Source organism: Sinocyclocheilus rhinocerous, unplaced genomic scaffold (assembly GCF_001515625.1).
Source record: "Sinocyclocheilus rhinocerous isolate Xijiao unplaced genomic scaffold, SAMN03320098_v1.1 scaffold1001, whole genome shotgun sequence".
Taxonomy (NCBI): Eukaryota; Metazoa; Chordata; class Actinopteri; order Cypriniformes; family Cyprinidae; genus Sinocyclocheilus; species Sinocyclocheilus rhinocerous.
Genome location: NW_015666593.1, coordinates 544,473 through 570,126, shown reverse-complemented (window position 1 = coordinate 570,126; position 25,654 = coordinate 544,473). Strand labels below are relative to the sequence as shown.

Below are 25,654 nucleotides of genomic sequence, written 5' to 3'. Positions count from 1 at the left end.
CAAAAAAACATTGACTTGTCTTGGGGAAAATGAAGTAAAGGAAACGGAAGTACAAAAATGCTTGTTTCTGGGTTTAGGCCTACAAAAATATGTCATCCCTACAGCAATCTATTATTCGGCCATATAAAATGACAAAAAAAAAATCATAAAAGTAGCGCAAATCATTTGTACGATATTTTCTGAAGCCGCATGGCAGATTTTTGTTAGGAACAGACTGTATTGTAAGCTATATAAAGTCATATGGAAAAGGTAACACAGGTTAGGGACCAATTCTCACTATTAACTAGTTGCTGATTAGCATGCATATTACCAGCATATTGGCTGTTTATTAGTACTTGTAAAGCACATATTAATGCCTTATTCTGCATGACCATATTTTAGATTCGTTACCCTACCCCATACCTAAACTTAACAACTACCTTACTAACTATTAACTATTAAGGCAAATGTTGTAGTTAATAGTTAGTTAATAGTGAGAAATGGTCCCCAAACTAAAGTGTGACAGGCCAGTTTTATTATCACAGTTACCCTTTAATGAAACATGAATGTCAGTCCTTATCACTGTTCCTTTTGTTCAGACACACACCATTTTCTCACTACTTGGTCTGGATCATGCCTATGTCACCAGCACCGGATGTCTAGTAGGAGTGGTCTCTCTAAAGGAGGTGTGTGATTGTATTCTTTTATTAGCTCTTCTTTATAGCAGAAAAACACATTTAAAAAAAATGTTCTGTTTATAGTTGCGTAAGGCCATCGAGGGCTCTGTAACTGTGACCGGAGTGAAAGTCCGTCCCCCGCTGGCCAGCTTCCGTGACAGCGGCAACAACAGCAGCGTCTCAGAGGTCACTGAGCTCCACAAGCTCTGGAGTCGTAACAGGAGCCTGTTGTTGCCACGGGAACCTAACCTCCCAGACCTGGATGACCAAACGGAGCAGCCGTCCGAGGGCAGCTTGGTGAACGAGACCGAGTGCACAGAGCTGTCCAGTCACAACACACCATTACACACAGACGACCAATCAGAGCTGCCCTACGCCGAGGCCACGCCCCAAGAGGAGCACCTAACGCAGCTCCCCTGTGACTGTACCCACCCTCTGGAGGACGGAGGCTCAGAGGCCGTCAGCGAGCAGTGCCCAGCTCCGATCAAGGAAGCGGTGAGCGAGGGAATCCCCTCGCCGCCAGAGGGTCAGCAGGAATGACAGCTGCTTGCGGTCGGTAACACACACTCCATTTACACCATAAGCGGGATTGTGAAGTCAGGTTGAGGAGAAACTGGAGGAAGTCTTTAAGCAGTGAAGCACACTCTCTTCTCCGCACTAATCAAATCATCCCTAATCGCTGGTCCTGCCTTTACATGAAACACGCCGTGTGTGTTTGTATGTGTGGGATGTCATAGATACGCACTGCAGTATGAGTGCCGCGTGGCTTGGGATGTGTTTGACGATGGCTCATGAGCGATCGTCTGTTTGTACTTGTGTATTTGTCATAAATTTGGGTGTCTGTTGATTTGTGGCTTCATAGCGCATTTCTGTGTTGATTTATGTTGATGAAATTCATTTTAAGAAGTTTATTTTCGATGATGTCACGGCGGGTTTTCATCATAAACGTGTTTGTTCGTTGATTTGTGGCTTCATGGCGTGCGCGTGTGTGTGTTTCTTCGTCCTCGCGCAAGCGACAGAGTGCGTAAGAAAAGCCGAGTATGTGTGCAAGAGTGACTCCTAGCCAACGCACCCATCTGGTGCCGACACTTTAAATCCAAATAAAATGGTCTCTGAGAGCCAAACTACAATTTTGCTCTAAATATAGCCCTTAATAGCCCACACTGCAAGGAAACATGGAGAGAAAGAGCGGGGGGAAAGAAGGGGAACGGGTGGGCAAAAGGACACAGAAGACATGGAGAGAACAAGAACATGATGCAAAATGAGCGAAAAACAGGAAGGATACATGAACACGAGTCGTGGAAAGGCAGGAGAATGAATGGGAGAGTGGGGTAAACTGTGCCGCTTTTTACTTAAGGTCGTCAACTAGGCAAGAAGAAATAAGCAATCAGGGAAATGAATATGCCTGATTATATTTCAGAATACATAGGGGCACAGAAATATGACTTTTTAAGAAAAATGGTCGAGTGACACAACTTACCCCACTTTAGGGGAAAGATGTGTTATGAATGTTGAGCCATTAGGGAATATTTTAACTATTTATTTCAGGTAAAATATGAACACTTAATGAACATGAATCTTATTTCAAAGTCTTATTTTGATGCACAATATTCACATTTTCATAAGCCAACTAGAAAAATCCAGTGCATTTGCATTTTATGATATGATATGAGTATTTGTTTTTTCCTGCATTTGGAGGCAAAACTCATCCTCACTATGTGCCACTGTCACATTTTACCCTGAAGCACCTGACACACTTTACCCAAAAGCTAACATTTTGGGGAAAACAAAATATTCATTTCTAATTCATTGCTAAATTTATTTATTTATTCAAGATGTGATTTGATAATGCATAGCATCTTTGGCATGGATACATTTGTTTTGACATCAAACTCATTTTACCTGCCATGCAGAAAATTTACTTTGACAAGCATTTTTTTAACACACAAAAAAAATTGCTTATGTGAATCACAGGCAGCTGAATACAATGGCCATTTTTTTAAAACATGGTCATTTGACAAAAATCATCCAGTTTGCTAGATTACAGGGGTGGCGCATCTTACCCCACTCTCCCCTCCAAAACCAACAGTGACTCATAAAGAGGAGTTTCCAACCAGGGTAGTTTTGAAGCACATTGTAATTATCATTCAAACAAAACACAGCAATACACAAGCGTTTTCCATACTGACAGCATGGGGGAAAAAAATTAAATGTGAAAAACGCTTTAACAAATCATCGTTGAGCACACCATTTGGATGGTGTTGCCTGTAATTACGTCAAACAAAACACAGCAATACACAAGCGTTTTCCATACTGACAGCATGGGGGAAAAAATTTAATGTGAAAAACGCTTTAACAAATCATCGTTGAGCACACCATTTGGATGGTGTTGCCTGTAATTACAAGTAATGATATCCCACATTATGTAGGCACGTTAAGCATGCGCAGATCTGTATCAGGACCAGTGGGTAGCATAGCTGCCTGGCCATTTAAAATATATTAAAGCATCTTCCTTAGAAGCTCAAAATACTCTGAGACTCCACGTGGAGAAACGGAGCCTCTTAAATTCTTAATTATATGCATGAACCCCGATGCAATCATTTGCATGCTCACACACTCGCATAAACAATACGCATCATATTGCTTTCCAGCCAGCTTAAATACAGCCATTTAAAAAAACTGCATAGGCCTGTTTCATGTTACCTCATCGGGTTTACTTGCATGGCCTTTTGCTTTTTAATTCAAGGCCAGATTTGTTCAGAAATCCAGAGCGCAATATTTTTCGCACATGCTCACAACACGTCACAGACTACGATGACAGTTTAGATTGAGTGAAGTTTTCGACTGTGGTAGAACCGCAAGAACCAGCCTTTGTATAAATACCATTGCAGGGAATTTGTGGTCACTGTGCAGATCTCATCCAGCAATCATCAAAGTATTAAAATGTAATTCATTACAATGATGGATTCTGTGTACCTGCAATCTGAATTGTTTTACATATGAGCAAAGCTTTTACCATTTGATTTTGAGCTGTCAACTGTGCAATAATGTCGTATAAGAATTACTGCTTGCCAAATAGGGTTATTTTACTGAACACTGGCCCTATTGCTACAGTGCATATTATTTTGAAACTGTTTGCAATCATGCACATCATGGACATGTACTGGAACAAACGGACAAGTCTGTTTGCAGTTAATATTTTTAAATGCCTTCAGATTTCGTTTTCACAACTTACAACGTGTTTACTGGACCTCGGCGGTGGAGTTTTCACAAGTTTCAGCCTGAGGATGATGTAATGTTCTGTTTGCATCTAAACTGTGGCTGAACGACGCTATGCAGTATGGTCAAGAACAGCACAACTACCCCAGACACAGCCTAAGCAGAGCTAAACGGAGAATGAGTTACGTTTCTTTTTCTTGTGCACTGCAGAATTGGGAGGCTACGGGTTTGATTTAAACGGATCAAGGCAAGTGGACCAAACCATAACCGTGAGACTGACTTCCTGACACAGCCTTTTCTCATTTTCTCAGAAACGGCTGTTATGAGTTCTGCGAGCCACTAGAGCGAAATTCATCCGGCTGCACTAATCAGCTGTTTTATTAACGTTTGTTATGAAAGCAAATCCTGATGTGGGACAGGAATAACTTAAAAGGGTTAGTTCACTCAAAAATGAAAATTAGGCTGTTTTACACTCACCCCCGAGGCATCCTAGGTGTATATGACTTTCTTCTTTCAGACGAATCCAGTCGGAGTTATATTAGACTCACCGGCGCATGCGCAACGCTGAACTCATACGTCATCAGCCGGAGCTGCTTCCGTGTACAGCTGTTGGCGTAAGCTACATTAAAGTGATTATTACGTTTTGAATATGGATATTTTTCTTACAAAAAATGCATCGATTCGCTACAGGAGGCCTTTGTTCACCCCCCGGAGCCGTGTGAGACACTTTTTTTTTAATGGATGGGCGCTTTTTATTTCACTTCTTTGGGACTGAAGCACTGCAACACCCACTGACTGCAATGATAGAGCTTGGAATAGCCAGGACAATTTTTAATCTAACTCCGACTGGATTCGTCTGAAAGAAGAAAGTCATATACACCTAGGATGCCTCTGGGGTGAGTAAAACACAGCCTAATTTTCATTTTTTGGTGAACTAACCCTTTAAGCTAATAATGATCTTTAGATATGTTGTGTCACGTTTTGTCTCTGTTTGCTTGTGCAGTTTAAGTCAAGCCCACGGTGTGTAAAGTGTCTGCTAATATGCCGCACATTAAGTGTAGAGTTAAGCAATAAGTCTGCTCCCATATCCGTAAATGGTTTTTATAAATCATTTGCTTGTACAGAATGCAGGGTAAAGCGGTATGTATATGAATTCTACTCACATACCCTGTACATATAGATAAGCATATTGAATCAGCTGTTACCATTATTTTTCAGAAAACATTCAATTGTTTTGTACATCAGTAAATATTAAATTTCAACTTTAAAGCTTTCGGTTTTATGCAACTCATTTTTTGTGGTAAATACTGTGTTGTATAGTTATGCTGGAATAATTTTTTTTTTAAACCTTTAAGTATTTTTGTCTTGTTTTCCGGTAAAATATAGAAACACCCTCAAATAAAATGTACCCATAAAGTAAATGAGAATTAAATGATTTTATATATATATATATATACACACACAGTACTCACATCTTATTTCATTTTTCTTACATAAATATTAGGGATGATATTTTTACTGGAAAACCTGACAAAATTACTCAAGAAAATGTGTTTTTGCAGAAGACGCAGTGAAACATATGAATATACACATAACTTTAATGCAATCATAATTCTCACATTTGACCGCAAGACATTTTCTGTACAAACAATTAAAAAAAACTTTTTTGTGGGGGGATTCACACATTCACATCAATGAACATCATGACATTACCGGTCCATATTGAGAATAATGATGATATAACGTGGTTGGTTATGAATTGAACACTGCCCTTCCCCATGCTTCTGCAATGAATGAATGCGGTTTGGAAAGGCAACATATTCTTTCTGTCAACTGTTTTACTGTAGCTGCATGTCAAGGTTGTATTAATTGGTAGCTTCAAAAAAACCTGTTCATTCAGCAGCCAATCACAAATCAAATATCTACTGAAGTGCAGATGGGAGGGAAAAGATGGCAGAATGGAAAGAAAAAACATGGTAGAGGATTCTCACTCAGTTTGGTATAGAAGCCCATTTCTGCCACAAAAGAAAACAAAATCATGCTTTGGCAATCATGACATAAAAAGTAATGATTATGGTGTGAGATTATGAGATAAAAAGTCAAAATTAAGAGATAAAAAGACAAAATTATGACAGGAACATTTACTTCATCTCAAATGACTTTTCTTGTAATTATGTCTTTTTGTCAAATTCAACTTTTCATCTCATAAATGACATCACAATTATGAATTTTTACCCAATAATTTAGACTTTTTTGTCTATTTTAATTTAGTAAGTCATTATATTGCAATTTTGACTTTTCATGAATGATCTTCAACTTAGAATATCATAATTATGATTTTTTTTTATTTCAGAATTTTGACTTCATTTCATAACTTTTTGTCATAATTATGACTGTCATAATTTATACTTTTCATTGTATAAATGACAATTTATGACAACACATTGTTATAATTTCGACTTTTATGTAATGATTATGACATTTTTATGTCATGATGAAATACCAAAGCATGATTTTTTTTTTCTCATGTGTCGGAAATGGGCTTCCATAGTTTGGTAATATACATCACACAGTGATCATAATAACAGGCACATTCTATTCATAGTCACAACGCTCCATCAAAGCAGGACCCTCCTGCACCGCAACCCTTCTGGAGCAAGCCGAGACACACAAGCACTTGCAGCGTGACATCTAAACCCAGACAAACTGAACAACTGGGCTTTTTCTGTCCCTCACGATCCTGCAGAATTAACAACATTTTACTATGAGCATCACGTCACTTTTGAACAGTCACAAAAGGAAAAGCTCACAGAGATATTCCAGTCTCTTGACGTGTCGTCACAGATGACAAACAGCAAGGCTGCTGAATACACCGAGATCGCAGGTAATGAGCATCACGTCATCAGAATGTCACTCTCATCCTACTCGCCACTGGAATGAGGAAACAGTGCAGTGGTTTCTTGGACGCTAATTTCAAATGAAGAACATGTAGATCAAGAGGAAGCAGGGATAGAGAGGAGGAGATTAGAGGAGTAGTTCTCTCAAAAATGGAAATCCTGCCTTCAGTTACTCGATCTTTCACTGTGAAACACTGAAGTTGTGATGAATGTTCATGCTGCTCTTTTCCTTACAATGGAAGTTTATAGGCTACCTGAGATGAAAAGGAATGAATGAAAGTGAAACTTTAAATAAGCACCATTAAAGTATCATAAGTGATCCACATGACTTATGCACTATATTTTTAGTGTTCTGAAGTCATACTATCAATTTGTTTGGCTAAAATTTCATTATCATTCTTGCTTGAGAGCCATTCACTTTCACTGTTTGGAAAAGAGCAGCTCGCATCAGGGTTATTATCGTTAACTAAAACTAAAAAGTTTCAGTATAAGTAAGTCTAAAAAAGTTACTTATTTTATTTCTAGTTGCCAAGGCAAGATTTCTCATTTTCATTCATTTTAGTCAAAACTTGGTTAAAATTGAGTCAGAAGTTTAAGGGAAAAGAACTAAAAATTAAATAAAACTTAAAAACTACATGTACATATTTTAAAAAACAATTATAATAAAAACGACAAACAACAAAATTAATAAAACCTAAAAATTTAAATATAAAAAAAATCGAAACTATTAACAAAATTATAATAGTATATCAATGATACTAAAATAACACTGGTTTGCACATTTTAGTATCAAAGAGATACTATTATACTGTTGTTTTTATTAATATTTTGAATCAGTTTTTATTTAAAAGTTTCCATTTTAATTTGAGCTAAATTTGTAATATTTTTGTAGGGTTTTTTTTAATAGTTTTTCATTTTTATTGTTGTCTATAGTTTTTATTAATTTTTATATCATTTTATATTTTTCTTTTTTTTTAGTACATCAAGGTAAACTAAAATGAGAAATTATTATTTCAGTTAACATTTATCTCAAGTTGGTCAAATATGGTTTTAACTTTAGCTTCAGTTTCAGTTAACTATAATAACCCTGATTCTGCCTAACATTATTTGTGTTCCACAGAAGAAGGAAAGTCAGATTTTGACAGACAAGAGCAAGTGAAAATGGTGACAGAATTTTCATTTCTAAATGAACTCTCCCTTTAAAATATGGAAAAGAAAAACAAGTCCATGTCTCGGAATGCATAACAGACTGGACAAACACTTCACAGAAGGGTTACTACAAAGGGACAGAGACAAAAGGGCGAGTGAGAACACAGCGTCGCTGCTTGGAACCTTCTTCCTGTTCTTCCTCCTCCCCCTCCTCATCAAAAGACACAGCTCCAGAGGTATCAGAGATGCTTCGGCAGTGTCTGTACCAGCAGATGACATCCTGAAAGACGTTGTCCTCCCCTTCCTCCACCTCTCTTCCATCCCCCTCCTCTTCATCCTCAGGTGAAAGTCCAGACTCGGAGTAGGAGGTGGAGTAGTAGCAGGAGTCTCCCTTGCTCCACAAAGGCCTGCGGTCTGGTTTGTGAACCGCACAAGTGGACCTGTCGCCTTCTGAAAGCTGGAGTTCTTGGGCATGTGGTGGCACGTCTTCTGAAATGAGCGGGTCGTCGGCTTCTGGTTGACTGAGTGTGCCGTCAGAGCAAGGGATTTCAGCGGTGTCTGTCTCAGCCTGACTTGGCACTGGGCAGCTTTGATTGGATAATACAGCGTCTGAGGGAGAAGCAAAGTGTAAGAATACCTATAGATACAGGCACGAGAGGGCAGAAGTGGAATGGTGATGATACACGGGGCAACTTTTTTGAGGGATGTTACTTGGGCACTTTCCCATTGAGAATGGGTAACAAATGTCTATCTGGATACTTTAGATCGGTCGTGGCCCTCGTGGGCCCTGTGTCTCACCTGGTTGCCTGTTAAAGGCAACATTGCCCTGCAACATTGCTCAAAAAGTTTCCCCCTTGTATCATCACCTGAAAAGATGGACACAGACAGAAAGATGACATGAAGGACAAATGGTACCAAAAAAGGAGAATTAAGACAAGCAGAAAACACAACAGAAAGAGCAGATGATAAAGAGCGGAAAAGATGAATGAGAAAACAAAATCGCTGATGTTCCACGAAAAAAAAAAAAGACATGCACTGTGACGAGGAAAATGCAAATACACAGGGTCCGCAAAATGTATCTGAACACTTTTTGAGACTGAAGTCAAAATGTCACTGCATTACATACAAAAGAAAATCCAATCAAGTGAAATCTGAAAACACGATACTAGAGGTTTTCACTGAACTTATTCCACTTTTCAGAGCACCTTTTCAATAGTTTTTTAACAAACTGGTTTTGAGGTCATTTTTTTCAGTTTAGTTCAAGTTTGACAACCAGAAAGTGTCAAATAAATTTTTTTCGGTCTTCATTTTAAACAATATATTTCTAGTTCCATACTCTGAAATCTAAAACTTTTTTTGTTTATGTTTGAAAATTGTGTTTGTGCATTATATCTTTCAAATATACAGTACTGTTCAAAATTTGGGGGTCGTTAAGATTTTTTTAAAAGGTTTTTAAAAGATGACTCTTATGCTTGCCAAGGCTGCATTTATTTGATCTAAAATACAGTAAAAACTGTAATACTGTGAAATAGTATTACAATGTAAAACTAACTTTCTATTTTAATATATATTACTATGTCGTTTTTTCCAGTGATGGCAATGCTGAATTTTCAGCAGCCATAACTCCAGTCTTCAGTGTCACGTGATCCTTCTATTATTCTGATTTGGTGCTCAAGGAACATTTCTTATTATTATCATGTTATGCTACTATTATGTTGTGCTGCCTAATATTTTTGCAGAAACTGAGATAAAAAAAAATTCAGAATTATACAATGAATAGAAAGTTCAAAAGAGCAGCTTTTATTTCAAATTAAAATCTTTTGTAACATTACAAATGTATGTACTGTCACTTTTGATCAATTTAAAGCATCCATGCCGAATAAAAGTATTCATTTCTGTCTTTCAAAAAAAGGTTTTTGAACATGAATGTATGCTACTTGTCACACAAATTCATTCATATATTTTTATTTGTGGCTTAAGTGTTCAAATACTTTCTATGGCAACCGTATCTTGACGTGTGCACTCGCGCTCACCTGAGCTCAGAGTTGTTGTGATTGACTCGTCATTTAGAGGAGGATCCTCTTCATAAGACTCTTCGTCCATCTCCTCCTCATCTACAGAGGTCCAGGCACGGAGCTTCGCCTCTGCAATGGCAAACTGCTCAGCCACACCTAAAAAAACAAGAATCGTATCGAATGACCCTGGAGTTTACACAATGATGCCAATTAAACAGATGGCAGTGCAACAAAATCTCTTTTGACATGACGTAGAAGTTTACTCGTGATGCTTTTGTTCTGATTGAAAAAGCTCTGCTGCTGAGAGACTCAGGTTTTGCTGTTAAATGCCACCCTAACTCAGCAGCCACGTTTACTGCAGCCAGGAAACTGATGACAGCCAAACATGTAGCATGAGTATAAAAGCTGCCGGGAAAAGTAAAGTCAAAGGAGGAGAGCTAGAAGACAGGAATGAAGTAAACTGACATGCAGGATCAGCAGGTGTTGCTGTGTGACTGTGTAATCTAATTTAACACCATCTGCTGAGTCTAAAACCCTTCAGATGGCACATTATGGAGGGGCTAAAGTTGACTGACACTTGATAAAATTCCTTACTGTTGCATTATATATTAATGTTAATTATATTCATTATATTGTTATATATTTATTATCATAACATTAAATATATTAGACAGGCAGAAAGACAGACAGACAGAACACAGATAGATAGATAGATAGATAGACAGAACACAGATAGACAGACAGAACACAGATAGACAGACAGACACACAGAACACAGATAGATAGACAGACAGACAGATAGACAGACAGAACACAGGACAGAACACAGATAGATAGACAGACAGACAGAACACAGATAGAAAGATAGATAGATAGATAGACAGACAGACAGACAGACAGAACACAGATAGATAGACAGACAGACAGAAGACAGATAGACATACAGACAGACAGAACACAGATAGACAGACAGAGAGACAGAACACAGATACATAGATAGACAGACAGACAGACAGACAGACAGACAGACAGACAGACAGACAGACAGACAGACAGACAGACAGACAGACAGACAGACAGACAGACAGACAGACAGACAGACAGACAGACAGACAGACCATAGATAGATAGACCGACAGACAGAACACAGATAGATAGATAGACAGACAGAACACAGATAGATATGACAGACAGAACATAGATAGATAGATAGATAGACAGACAGATAGACAGACAGACAGACAGAACACAGATAGATAGACAGACAGACAGATAAACAGACAGAACACAGATAGATAGATAGACAGACAGACAGAACACAGATAGACAGACAGATAAATAGATAGATAGATAGATAGATAGATAGATAGATAATTACTACATAACTTACAGTGATTAATAATAATTACATAATTAATATGAGGTTAAAAAAAACTGCATATATGTATAGGAATGTATAACATTATTACATTTTAATCATTAGTACTATGAATGCTATTAGTAATAATAACAATTTGAAAACCGTAAAAGAAATGAAGACCAGAAATATACAGATTACCGTATACATTCATGCACAATTTTAAATTTTAATGTTCAAAAATAAATTTCATGTCCACATTATTTGACAACGGTGCATGTATAAACACCTAGACATCAATATCCTTGTGCATCTACAGTTATCTCCTTAACACACTCCATCAGCAGTGAGAGATTTACAGCTGTACTAACAGGGTGCAAGGAGACACCCACCTGCTGCAAACCGGGCCTCCTGCTCACCCTCGCTGAGATGGGAGTAGGAGTTAAAGTGGGACTGCAGTGTAGCAGATGGAGGGTCTAAGGGCTTAGACCAGCCCTTCCACTCAATCAGATGAGCCACCCGACCCTGAGCCATGGCCGTGGGTTTGGTCACGTGATCTTTCACCACCTGTGAGATGCCTGGTAGGGAAAACACAGGGATTGTTAAAGACTGATTAACATGCATAAATGCTTATGATTATGCTACAGGTTAAATCCTTACCATTAAATGATGATCTGGCCAGAGCTGCAATTTCTTGGATGCTAAGGGCTTTTCTTGACTTGGGGAGCATATCAATAGGGTCATCAACCTGAGGAAGCAAGTTCAAAGACAAAATTTTCTCTTTTTGCACTGTGTAGATATTTCAATATACCTTCATAGGAAGAAGCTGTTTAAAATAATTGAGTCATGTTTTTTATCAAACACTTGTGCACACATGATGAAACTCTGCATACGCAAGTTTAAACATATGATAAACATATGGATGGATTACTTACAATTTGTAGTCTGTTACTGATTACAAATTACATTATCAAATTTGTAGTCAGTAATGTAATATTAACTTTAAATCTCAGGGGGACTTCAAGTAAATATTTTAGGTCAAATCATGGGTTTGACAAACAAAAAAGTTTGGGAATCCCTGCATAACATGAACAAACATTAATAAACATGAAAACGGCAACTGCAATGACACGGTCAAAATTTTTCCAGGTTGAAATATTTTTTGTCAGTTATACACTGGCAGGAACTTTCATAATTATTCATCTCATATTTGACTAGTCCCCAAAATGAGAATCATGGATCGCAAATTACTTCACATTACATTTACAAGGCCAATCTATATTGAGAATATGCAAAAGCTAAACAATATGACAAAGTCGAATTTTTTAGAAAGTAAAATTTAAAAGAGAAAAAATAAGAATTAGGAATAATTTACCGCCATTGTGTGAATAATATGCAATCATGTAGTCCATAGTAACTGTAATCTGATTATGAGCATTTTAAATATATAATCTAATAACAAGTACTACATTTTTGGAATCTGACTACATAATCCAGATTACATGTAACCAGTTACTACCCAGCACTTTGTGTGTGTGTGTGTGTGTGTTAATATATTTCAGTGGGTGATAAAATTCATTACATATCATATAGATCCTTCTACAAAATGTCATCCACACATCCACACATTTACTATCCAAGTATTGCCTGTAACCTGCCTAAATACCCACTGCGGTATGTGAGGCCCTCCTTGGAAGTCACTGACAATGGCCAATCACCAATTAGTTCTCTTACCTTATGACATCCCCTGACACGTTTCTCTTGCTGTATGAATGGACGCATCACAAACATGATTTTTTCCAGTCAAGACAAAAGTACCAAACTACAAGAGCTGCACATGAAACTACAGGCTGTAAAGCCGGTGCTGACTCAAGCTCCACCTCAGAAACAGATGCCAAATCCAGAATTAACCCTTTGACAATTCACTTACACTCATCCAAGTTGAAGCATATGTTAGTTGCATGGTCTGCTCAAATGGTTCTGTGAGAGATCAGCCACACTGCGGCATTAATCAAAGCAGCTTATGGCTCAGACATACAGTGGGTACGGAAAGTATTCAGACCCCCTTAAATTTTTCACTCTTTATTATATTGCAGCCATTTGCTAAAATCATTTAAGTTAATTTTTTTTCCTCATTAATGTACACACAGCACCCCATATTGACAGAAAAACACAGAATTGTTGACATGGGGTGCTGTGTGTACATTAATGAGGAAAAAAAATTAACTTAAATGATTTTAGCAAATGGCTGCAATATAACAAAGAGTGAAAAGTTTAAGGGGGTCTGAATACTTTCCGTACCCACTGTATTTGGCCAATCAAGCCTCTTCCTGTGGCTTGTTAATTTGCAAACAGCATTCACTGCCATGTCAGATAATATTAGCCCTCAGCCCTCAAGATGATAATAAAAAGTCTGGCCACAGCTGGGGGCTAAGAGCACTAATTCCGAGTATGAGTCACCATACTTGGCCACATGTCATGTCACTCACTCATAGTTGTAAAATTATACAAAAAAGCTGTAAAATTATAATTTTACACATAAAAGGTTAAAATCATGTTAAAATGCACTCTATCTTGTGGTTCAGAATATTTTAACGTTTGTGAATTGACCCTTTAACTTTCAATAGATATTGAGACATGACATATGATGCTTTGATTTAAATAGACATAGATAGACAGAGAGACAAACAGATTAGATGGATAGACAGATTAGATAGACAGACAGACAGAGAGATAGATAGACAGACAGACAGACAGACAGATAGACAGATAGATAGATAGATAGATAGATAGGTAGATATTCAATTGCTACATAACTTACAGTGATTAATAATAATTACATAATTAATATGAGGTTAAAAAAAAACTGCATATATGTATATGAATGTATAATATTATTACATTTAATCATTAGTACTATGAATGCAGTTTTTGACCTCACATTCGTTGATTATTACTATTAGTAATAATAACAACCTGAAAACGGTAAAAGAAATGAAGACCAGAAATATACAGATTACCTTATACATTCATGCATACATTCAGGCCACTGTGTCATACATCCTTCAATACGGTGAGGTGCCCTTGAGCAAGGCACCGAACCCCCAACTGCTCCCCGGGCGCCGGGTGTGTGTTCACTGCTGTGTGTGTGCACTTTGGATGGGATAAATGCAGAGCACTAATTCCGAGTATGGGTCACCATACTTGGCCACATGTCACTTCACTTTATATCCCTCCTAAAACCAAATCACACAGGTGGATCAGACATACACATGCCTGATGTTGAAGTCTAGGATGCAAGTAGATATGCTTAAATCAGATTGCCCTCTAAAGCCCATAAGAAAAAGCTGCTACTGAAGAAGATTGCAGAGGCACCAGCTGCCTGCCATGTTTCAGTGCTGCATGTGGGTCAAATATTTCTGATTTCGTGATTTGGGGTTAGCCGTCATAGCAGAGAGAGCCAATTAATGAGGTCAATTAAGCCTAAACCAGAAGATTCTGGCTTAATTTACTTCATTAACCTGGTATTATATGCTAATACCATGGTACTTTGATATGGTAATGATTCAGTACCATGGTACTGAATAACACACACCCTGCTCATCACTCTATTCAGCTGATGAAGAGCTGCAGAACAATTAGAAATACAATTTCCAGACACACCTGCAGAATATTTTTTTTCCACTGACATTGGTCTGCATGTCCAAAAATTTTTTAAAAATGGTATTATTATGGTAGTGTGCAAAAAGAAAAATATATATATATTACTATGGTACTATGTAAAAAAAAAAAAAACATGCTACCATACCATACCATGGTATGTCCAAAAAATGTGGTACTGCCAAGGTACATGTCCAAACCAACCAACCAACAAACATGGTAATACCATGGCACATGTCCAAAAAAAAAACATTAACACAGTACTTTCTCTCAAAAAAAGAAAAGTGGTATTACCATAGCACTGTGCCTACAACATATCATTTACATGGTACATATACAAAAACATGGTATTAAAATAGTACATGGCCTATAGTCCAAAAAAGCCAAATAGAGTACCATGATACATGTCAATGTCCAGAAACATAATATTAGTATGGTACATGCAAAAAAACAAAAAAAATGGCATTACAATATTACATGTCCTAAAACAATGTACATGGTACTACTTTCAAACAAATGAATAAATAAATAAAGCACCATACTGATACGGACATACGATATATGTCCAAAACAAGCACAAAAATATAGCATTACCATGACACTATGCCCAGAAACATAGTATGCCCAGAAAACATGGTATTAGATTAGAACATGTTCTACAAAATAATTTGGATGGACATTCAAAAAATTTTATTTAATATAATTAATTATATAATAAATTATTTTAAAATAATTTTATTTTCAAAAAAGCAACCTACCATGATAAATGTCCAAAAACACGGTAGTAGAATAGCATACATGTCCTAAAAAAAACATGGTACTACCTTGATGCTTTGCCCAATACAAACAAAGTTAGTATTACCATGGCACTATGCCTAGAAACATAGTATTACCATGGGAGATGCCCAAAAAAAACATGGTATACATGTCCTAAAAAATAACATTGGAGTATATGATACTTATTAAAAAAAATTTTTTTAAAAATCAATCTGCATGGCCTATAGGGCACACAAAAGATTTCGCTATAAACAGGAAAAATTAAATACAGAGAAATTGTCACGGATGGAAAGAGGTCACGCATTGATATTTGTTTCATCTCAGTGAAAAGAGCTGCAGCGTGTCTGTGTGTGAAATAAATATAAATACAATTAGCCGTGTAAGGGCAAATATATTACAGCAATTGCAACAGAAAATGTAGTTGCAGCGAAGGAAAACGCATCTAAAACAGGCCACCTGAGCTCAATTCATGGAAAGCAACACAATGCAGTTAACGCAATATAAGGTCCGGTCGTTATAGCAACAGGTAACCCGTGAACCATCTGTCCCTGAGCATCATTAATTCCCATTGACCATGCACAACACGCAGGCACAGCTCTATAAAATGTGCCTAGATCAGAGCTACCAGGGTTTATAGTGATTTGGTTGGTTCGAATTTTTTTTTTCATTATGTTTTTCCCCCCAAATACACTGAAAAACTAGCATCATTCAATCAGTGATCTGAAATGCCCATCTGTTTCTACACAGTCCGTGTATGACCGTACTGCCACAAATAACCAGTACAGATTAGTACAGATGTATTTCGCGGATAACTGAGCGCTTTAAGTAATGGATCATCCCCTGACAAATGAATCCCATCACAGAAGTGAGGGTGACACGACAGGACACGAAAAGTCTATCTGCTGCCCAAAACTGACTGATTGACTGACAAGCCGCTCATTTTCTAAACAACAGTAACAGCAACAGCGCGTTTGTTTCCTGGCAACAGGCAAGCGCTGATATTATTCACGCATTGTACGTGACGGCCTATTGCGATCTCAACAACACCAGCGCAATAACACATGCATTACAGTCCAAAAACATTGATGGTGCAAGCGAAAATCGATGAGCATTTGGCCAGTGACACTCAATACACACGTACCTTTAGATTTAGTTGGGGTAAAGCTGTCAAAAGCATTGCACATGGATACAGCATTAGCGTTGGGTCTGGAGAGAAGAATCGCGGAGCCGTCTTCGGCAGTGAATAATAGAACCCACCTTTTCTTGAGCATCAGAGACGGGCAGAAATGAGTGCGGTTAACCCACGAAGCGCATCGTCCCCACCACACCGAGTCTTTCAGACAGCGTCATCCCACCTGTAATACGGCTCTCTTAAAGACACACGCGTCTCTTTCACACGTACAGAGCCTGAGCGATGAGTGCATCTTACTATGGCAAGCCGCTTTAACATTTACAACTTAAACTAATATATATTTTTATGTAAGTAGTACTTACATTAATTACTAGTAGGTACTCAGTTACACATATCTAGTACCAGTGACGTAAGCTTTGTTCTGGTAAAAGCACAAAACAAAATGCACACAAACATGTCCTTGCTCTTGATATACAATCACTGATGAACAACTTTGGTTTTAATGAGAGAGAAAAAAAAACTACACGAGGGTGGATTAGAACCCAAAACCTCAGAAATGCTTGACAAAAGTTCTACCACTAGACCACTGAAACACACACACACTGTTAATGCAAATTTATGTATTTATTAAGTTCTGTGAAGAATCTCGGTACTAATTGTATTTTATTATTAATACGTTTATTATTCATTTATATTAATATAGTCGCTTGCAATGTGGGCAGGGCCCGCGTGCGGCTGCACTGCCTGCACTGTCTGTAGTTACGCCACTGTCTAGTACTTACTCCAATCAGTGGCCACGTTTACACAGAAGTCCTGTATTTGAGTCCTTAATACAGTTTACAAACAGGGGTGCGTTTCCCAAAAGCATCGTTAGCTAACTATGGTGGTTCGTTCCATTGAATTCTATTGGTAACGACGGAACTTGCGACCATAGTTGCTTTTGGGAAACGCACCCCAGTACGGTTACTTATGGGAGTGACAACCGCATTCTCGAACGAACTCACACCCATAAATTTTCAGGACTCACAACTGCATTCTCAACAAACAAAAAAACCCTGCACTGTGTACGGAACCGGACTGGACAATTAGTTGTCTGTCACATCTCTCGATGTGAGAGAGCCACTCTGAACTGCACAAACACATGTCTTATCATGTTTCGCTAACTTACAGCAGCGGAGACATGAACTATGTATCATTTGAAGGTTTAGATTCCGTCACTGTTCTTCTCCACCGGAGCTGCTCTCTTCAGTTCTGTGTTCTACACATTTGCAGAGTCAAACGCTCCACTGTCCACTGATTGCTGCCGCCATCTTTGATATTGATTCTCACTGCACGTTCATTCAGTCACGATTTGAGATGCTACTTTGTTATTTTGTGAATGGTGTGTATATATATATATATATATAAATATATAGTCCCAATAGTTAAGTGTTAGTTTGAGCTTTGCTGGTATCTATCCTAGTAACACTGATTCCTTTTTTCATTTGACATACAGCTAGTCAGAATGGTTATATTATAGATCAATTAAAAAATCTTAACGTTAAAATAAGCCACTATTAAAAATCGAAAAAGATATTAGTGTATATTAGGTAATTTAGTTAATACAAGAATTTCTACTACCAAATTAATGTGTAAAACGGTAAAACACAAATAGATATTAAAAACTGGAATACATACTAGTAGCTGATATAATAAAATAAAATGGCACTTTTTACACTAGGCTGTATTACAGAAGTGTCCTGTTTATTCTTGACTTAAGATTTTAAAAAGTTGAATTTCCTAAGTGAAATTATCATGGTTACTAAACAGATAGGATAGGTTTAAGTTAGAACATTCTGGCAATACAATCCAGACTAGTAGTAAACAAATAAGTGACTAACTTCATAGATACCAAAAATAATTGTTAGGCTTAATAAATTACTAGTCACTATTGGATTACCTACTAGTAATTAAAAAAAAATAATAATAATAAACTACCAACAGAAAAACTAGTTTAAAGAATAAATGTATAACCAGCTTGCCATACTTGGATGTTTCTTCAATACATTTTTATTCCCTGGGTTAAGAATGTGTCATCTGCTCACTTCTAATGTAGTCAGTAGAACCTTAGATAATTCAATCAAAAACATGTTATTCATCCCATGGACACCACTGCATAGTAATACGCTTATAAGGCTTCCTAAGCCAGTAAGCTTAGGAAAACACATTCTGAATAAATGGTTGCCTTTATATCTAGTGTATTATCGTGCATGGATGGAGCATAGGTTTTGTCGTCTCAGACAGCCAATGATGCATCAATTTAAACCTCAACACTGTTGCTTTTACCCAGCACATTCAGAGGAAAATAAATATTTAATTCAGCAGCAGTCAGAAGCCATAACTGCAGCTGTGCATGTGATACATGGAAAAAGTGTAATAAGCTAGTTCTGTCTCAAGGGTGGGTTGTGGTTTAAAATAACTCGTTAGAGGATCTGTCTACCTTCTGTGACTAGGTTGTCTCTGACAATTTGTCCTTAAGCACACGTTGAAAATTGCTTGAAGATGAATACATATTCATATATAGTTCCTTACGTGGACAATGACTTTAAAAAGCAAACCTATTTCAGCAAAAACCCAATAACCTTTTTCATCATCTATTGATTACTCTATTAGCAAATATGCACATTTTCATTAGGGAGACAAAAAAAAAAAAGTCCACATCCTGCAATAATAGGAGTTCATTCTTTGCCATATATTATGCTATAAATACAAGTTGTCAGAGGGGGACAATTTAGTCAACTTATTGCCAGGATTTGAAATATCAACCTTAAATTCTCTAATAAAAACCTTGGTGTCATGACCTTGAGCAAAAGGCTCATAATGAACTGTGAGCCCTGCCTTAAGCATATCTATCTTGAAATATTAAAATTCAGTCCCAAGTTCCCAAAACAATTAACACTTTCACTGTCTGATAGAATTCTTAAATTCTTATTTAATTTAAAAGCACCTTTTTAAAAAGGCACTAATTTCATGGAATGACCTATAAATATTAGTAGCACACACCTAGTGTATAGCAGATTATAAGTCAGCATAAACGTCAATTTCTTTTCAAGTTGGCTACTTTTTTTCTCTACACATGCTAAGTTTATCTGAAAAAAACAACAACTGTTTTCTTCCCATGTTTCCAGTCCAGATCAAAGCTGCTCATCTCTACATTTAATACTAAAACTAAAAACTTTGAAAACCGAAGCAGTCCCCAGCAATCTGTACTTTTCTTTAGTCCCCAAAAAAAATTAAGCATTTGAGCAAAGCCCTGTCACATAGGTTTGAACAATCTGTTCAGCAGGCCCTCTCCTGGCAGACAGACTCATTACAGCACCAAAGTTGAATTTCGCCACAGGGAAAACATACTGCACCTTTTCCACAATGAAAACACCACAATGTGCTTATGCAAAAAAACAAACAAAAAAAAACTGACCCGAGACTCCAAATCCCTCAAACACACTCTACTTCGCAACTTGATAATCTTTTATTATTTGCAATGTTTCATCTCTCCAACGTTTTCCAGTTTGATGCGAAAGCATTTAATTCCTTAAATAATAAAGAGCGCAAAAAATATTTACACATTTTTTTCAATAAAACTAATCAATGGATCATTGTAAGCACCTCTTACCATCTAACAAATCTTAAATACAGGGAAACTGCCATTTTTTTGTTGGAAAAAAATAAATGGCATTACATCAGATTTTTTTAACTTTTAATTTCTGAAAATAAACCAAAAAAAAAAAAAACACATTTCCATATGTATGTACAGAACGCTCCTGAAATGTTTCCACTTTGCAAGTAGAAAAGGCTTTAGGATCATTACTGTCATTTCATCAAGTTGATTTTTCTATATGCTTCAAGTTTTAATGATTTCTCTTAAAATTTCCACCGCAGGCTTGCTCGAGTGGGGCTTCCACAAAGACCCCCAATCAGTTCTTCAAGAGCGGTAAGAGGTAAGACGCAAAAGTGTGGGGTAGGAAGCAGGACAAGGATGGCTTAGTAGGAAGCATGTTGGACCCCCTCCTCATCCAGCAGCACTAAGGTCAAAAAGGTCAAAGTCCATCCATGACCATCATCCCGAAATTCAACAGGTCCACCCCTTATTAAAGGATACAGGAAGCAAAAAAGGGCGAAATACAAACGCTACTCAAATTTCATTCGTCACTTAGAGAATTCATCGAATACTACGCTCATGTATCAGTCTTCGTGGATTTAAAAACGATTCCTCTCACACACACGAAAGAAAACGCCTGTAAGAGCTCTGCGTTTGATCCGACATTACAAACCTAAAGGACATGATCGCCATCACGCCCTCTACACAATATATATGACACCATGTCTGGTTTGTCATATACCACGTTGCATATAAATCTATATTAACATGTAAGAGCAGCGTTGGTTTGTACTTTTTTCCCCATGAATTTCTCATTAAAAATAAATGACGATGAATTGGTAACACGTTCATGCAGTCCTGCAGTTTTTTTTTTTTTTTTTTAAATTTTATTGTTTTTGGTGGACACTAGCTACAACAGCTATAGAGAGCAAAAGAAATGACTGAGAAATGATTGTAGTTTGTATCTGTCAAGAGCCATCCTGATCAGATAAGATTGGCTTTACGAGGATCAAGTTCAACTTGGTTGTCAGACATCCTCCTCTCATTAGTCCCTGGCAGCAGATTCTCTCCAGTGCTACCTGGGCTAGCAAAGTTCAGGATTAGCTGTTGTCTGATTCAGACTCGGCCTCCCGTAACCAAGTGAAGAAGGCAGTGACGGACTTCAGGGCCACACCCTTCCCCAGCTGCTCCGCCGGGTCTTTGCTGGACTCCCATTTGTAGAAGGCTTCCTCTTTGATCACGTCCTCGTCGTACAACGCGTCGAAAAACATGCGCAGTAAATCTGGGTAAAACAGACAAAACTATTCAGCTACACTTCCATCAACGGTGTATTTTTTTTGTTGGAAAACAGTAACATTCAGTAAGAAAGTATTACATTAATCAAAAGTGGCAGTAAAGACTTTCATAATATAAAATATTTTTAAAAATAATTAAAACTTTACAAAATACTAAAATCTTAGCCTACCTCGTCTGAAAACGGTTGAGATGCTAACGGACTTTTTCGAAGAGGCTAAACCATTTCTATAAAATAAATATTCAATAGAAACATGTCAATTACAAGTAAGAAACGTGTCAGGAACGTTTGTCAGGGTTTCTACAGACATGAACAAGTTAAATTGAAGACTTTTTAAGACCTTTTTAATACCACCTCATATTAAATTTAAGACCTAAAACCTGTAATGGAAATACACATTTTATTACATATTTGTAATATTTAATTTGTTTAAATAAAAAATAAAATAAAATATAACAAATGTCTTGATTCCTTAAGGATCATGTGACACTGAAGACTGGAGTAATGATGCTGAAAATTCAGCTTTTGTCACAAGAATAAATTAATCTAATTAAAATGTTATTTTAAAAAAAGTTATTTTAAATGATAATATTTCACAATATTACTGTTTTTACTGAATTTGATCAATTAAATGCAGTCTTGGTGAGAAACCTTACCGACCCCAAACTTTTGAAGATCAGTATAAATCCAACAAAAAAATAAAGTTCATGCATAAAAATTAACAAAAAAACTTAACTCAACCAAACCCCCCCCCCAAAAAAAAACACACACAAGAAAGACACTAGTCCTTTTGAAAATTAAGAACGCAATGTCATCTGTGCATGTGACTGAAAAGGAGGAAGTGTTAAAAAAAAAAAAACACTCACTGGCAGGCTGCTCCATCTGCACCATGAGAGCCTGGAGAGCATAGAGTGCCTGCAGCTCCTTCGCTTCATCAGAGAGGTACTTCTGCAGCAGCTTGGCCCTTTGGGTAATCTGCTCCACATCCACCTTGTAGGGATTCTCACCTAAGACAGTTCATTAATGCACACAATTAACATCAAGTACCGGTCAGTGGTCTGAAGTCAAACTAAACTGAGGGAAGTGGATTGCATTAATGAATTCACTCACATATAAGGGCAGACTGGCACACAGACATCATCAGGGCCCGCACAAACTGATTGGAGCTCATCTTCTGCTCATCTAGGTTGGCCTTTAAAGGAAAGAAATGCCAGTCAGTACACATCCAACACACATAATGTAATACCCATAATACAGATCGCTGCAATACCTTAATGTTTGATTAAAGAGACTTGAACCACAGCCAAAACACACATGCTCACCTCTACCCAGTCATAGATCCTCTGGTTGTTGGCTTTTTCCTGTAACAACCTGTCCAAATGTTTACTCAGCTCCTCAGCAGTCAGTTCCTTCTTACTAGGCTTCTCAGACTCCTCACCCAGAGTGAACTCCATTTTCTACAAATATATATACAATGTCATCTTAATGACCTTCAGGCTCATGAAGACATATGCACAGTATTATATATATGGGGTGTGTATGCGTACAAATGCATGTAAAATATACAAAAAAAATTATGGCAAAGGAAAAGAACTTCATGAAACAAATTATGAAAAATGTATTTCAGGCAAATATGAAAAATAAAAATGGATCGTTCTTTTATGGCTCTGTCAGTGAAAATGTTTGCAGACAAAGGATCATCATAAGAATAATATCATAAGAAACAATTTATGAAGATTACTAAACTTAAAATAATCTATTCTTTTAAGGTGCTGCCAGTAAAAACATTTAAGCACAATAATATAGTATTGCACAATATATATATATTTTTACATACACATTTAACATTACTAGGGACTAGTGTTGTCAAAAGACCTGGTACGTCGGTACCAAGTCGGTACTAAAAGAATGAAAACGTTACGGTACCAGGTTTTTTTAAGTACCGGTGGTACCGAGTACCCGGTCAACCCGGTTCTTGATGCACTATCCGAAAGGTGCGCAGATGCGCTCTCTTCATAAAAGCACTGAGACGTGGCGACATCAAGAGGAGGAAACACATCAAACTAACAAAACACCTTAAAGACAGACACCCAAAATGAAAGAGTTCAAGCAGGTAAGTTTCATTTTAATTTTTAATATTTAGATCTTCTCAGTGTTTCCCATACATTGATTTATTTGTGGCGGCCCGCCAGAATATCAGAACTGACCACCACAAATAGATTTTCCAAAAGGCTTTGACTTCATTGAATAAACATGAGCACTGCACGTGTCAAAGTCGAAACCCGGTGCGGGTGATTTTATATCACTATTTCTGAAGGAAACCGACCGTCTTCAGAAAATTATGGACGTCATTTTCATTTCATCTTGCCTGTAATGCCTGAGGAGCATTTGTGAGCACAGCGCTTATTTGATTACAGCCGTTACCGGGGAAACCTGATCTCTCCCGCTCTACAAGCGCCTCCTGCTGGTAGAGAATGAATTTGCAAATAGAGTTCAAGTCTGTGGGAAACACTGCTTCCGTTATGAATATTATTTAATATTTCAATTTGAATGTCGGATTGAAATGAACATCGCTGTTATTAGAGTAGTTAATCGTTAGCATAAGCGCGGCTAACGCTAATATAATGAGCATTAGAATGAAGTTTCTTTATTAACTATTTAATGCTCCTATAACTTTTATTACTGTAAAGTGAATCTAAAATATGCGCGTTAGAGAATGTACAAATGGTTAACACTGTCTCATATTAGTCAGAAAAGCATTTTTATTTTTATTTTTAGCTAACTTAGTTGTTATTCTTGGCTGAATATCTATAGGTTTTCAAAAGCCCTTTAAAATTGAATATGTACACTGTTTGGATTAAATGAAAGTATAGTCAAATTTTTTTAATTAGCATGTTTTTGTGTTTTGCTTTGGTACCGAGAACCGTGGATTTTCACTGGTATTGGTACCGAATACTGAAATTTTGTTACCGTGACAACACTACTAGGGATGTAACGATTCACCGTGAGCCGGTTGAAAATTGATATAAATTAGACGTTTCAAATCAGTTGAGATGTTAAACGAATCACGATAAATTTGGGGTGGGAGTTTATATGAATGGTTCTCTGAGGGGAACTGACTGTCTTCAGAAAAGTTTAGATGATATATTCTTTTCATCTAGTCTCTGTGTAATGCATATTAAAGCAGCGTTCATAAGCGCTGCGCCGCTTTTTTACAGCCAAGGAAACACTGCATCGCTGCTGTTCCATAAGCACCACCTGCTGTCAGAGAGTGAATCTGCATCTCATTCAGAGCTTCTGCTGTCTCGTGCAGATATTTTATGTAGTATTTTAAAATTTAAAATTATACAATCTAATTCAGATTTTAAAAACTGCATGTATACTAGGACTGTGCGATATGAACAAAAATAACCTATCGCGATTTCTTTGATCAATTTTGCGATTTCGATTTTAATCACGATTTTGACACACACAGACATGCTTTACAGTAATTAATGCATTCAGTGTAAATTTGAAACATATTTACAAAAGAAAACCAATTAGAGCTTTATCAAAAAGCTGTAACATGTCTCTAGAACAGACATAAGGCAAAATAATCACTAAGTAAAGGTGTAACAAAATGTCTCTAGAATAGACATATATGGCAGAAAAAAAACAATCCCATGTCCAGGGATTTTTTTTTGCCATGCATTGGTCATAGAGCTCTTTGTGGCGTTGCCTCAGATGTTGAACTAGATTTGTTGCGCCAAGTTCACACGTACTCCGTCTGCAGTGCGTATACAGTATGTGTATGCGGTGCAGAAGCAGGTGTGAGAGTGAGAGTGCGTGTGTGTGTGTGTGTGAGTGTGAGTGAGAGTGAGA

At 37.2% G+C, this 25,654-nt stretch overlaps 3 protein-coding genes across 17 annotated transcripts in view; 1 reads left to right on the top strand and 2 right to left on the bottom strand.

Annotated features, from left to right (window-relative positions):
* Positions 1–2,901, top strand: part of LOC107732945 (chloride channel protein 2-like) — a 61,068-nt gene extending 58,167 nt beyond the window's left edge. For both annotated transcript variants that reach the window (XM_016544412.1, XM_016544413.1), the window contains 2 exons: positions 579–665; positions 741–2,901. In XM_016544412.1, coding sequence (XP_016399898.1) covers positions 579–665; positions 741–1,196 — 543 coding nt within the window. In that variant the 3' untranslated portion in view covers positions 1,197–2,901. The remainder of the gene's footprint in view (positions 1–578; positions 666–740) is intronic.
* A 4,884-nt stretch (positions 2,902–7,785) lies between these two features.
* Positions 7,786–17,051, bottom strand: LOC107732946 (protein FAM131A-like). Its single transcript, XM_016544415.1, has 5 exons — positions 16,872–17,051; positions 11,954–12,041; positions 11,686–11,871; positions 9,955–10,092; positions 7,786–8,530 (listed from the first exon to the last, which is right to left on the bottom strand). The coding sequence occupies exons 1-5, from the start codon at positions 16,923–16,925 to the stop codon at positions 8,049–8,051; spliced, it is 948 nt and encodes a 315-aa protein (XP_016399901.1). The 5' UTR covers positions 16,926–17,051; the 3' UTR covers positions 7,786–8,048.
* Positions 17,052–20,351: 3,300 nt separating this feature from the next.
* The window catches only part of eif4g1a (eukaryotic translation initiation factor 4 gamma, 1a), a 36,797-nt gene continuing 31,494 nt past the window's right edge, over positions 20,352–25,654 (bottom strand). For all 14 annotated transcript variants that reach the window (XM_016544396.1, XM_016544400.1, XM_016544398.1 and 11 more), the window contains 4 exons: positions 23,116–23,250; positions 22,904–22,985; positions 22,660–22,800; positions 20,352–21,781 (listed from right to left, as the gene is read on the bottom strand). In XM_016544396.1, coding sequence (XP_016399882.1) covers positions 21,600–21,781; positions 22,660–22,800; positions 22,904–22,985; positions 23,116–23,250 — 540 coding nt within the window. In that variant the 3' untranslated portion in view covers positions 20,352–21,599. The remainder of the gene's footprint in view (positions 21,782–22,659; positions 22,801–22,903; positions 22,986–23,115; positions 23,251–25,654) is intronic.

Bases quoted from the DNA above. Each gene is read 5' to 3' on its own strand.
- LOC107732946 (XM_016544415.1), bottom strand. From the start codon at position 16,925: ATGCTGTATCCATGTGCAATGCTTTTGACAGCTTTACCCCAACTAAAT. The intron at 12,042-16,871 runs GTACGTGTGTAT...TTGCTTCCTCAG, and splicing joins TACCCCAACTAAATCTAAAG to GTTGATGACCCTATTGATAT. The intron at 10,093-11,685 runs GTGGGTGTCTCC...TTGTTTTTTTAG, and splicing joins GGAGGCCCGGTTTGCAGCAG to GTGTGGCTGAGCAGTTTGCC.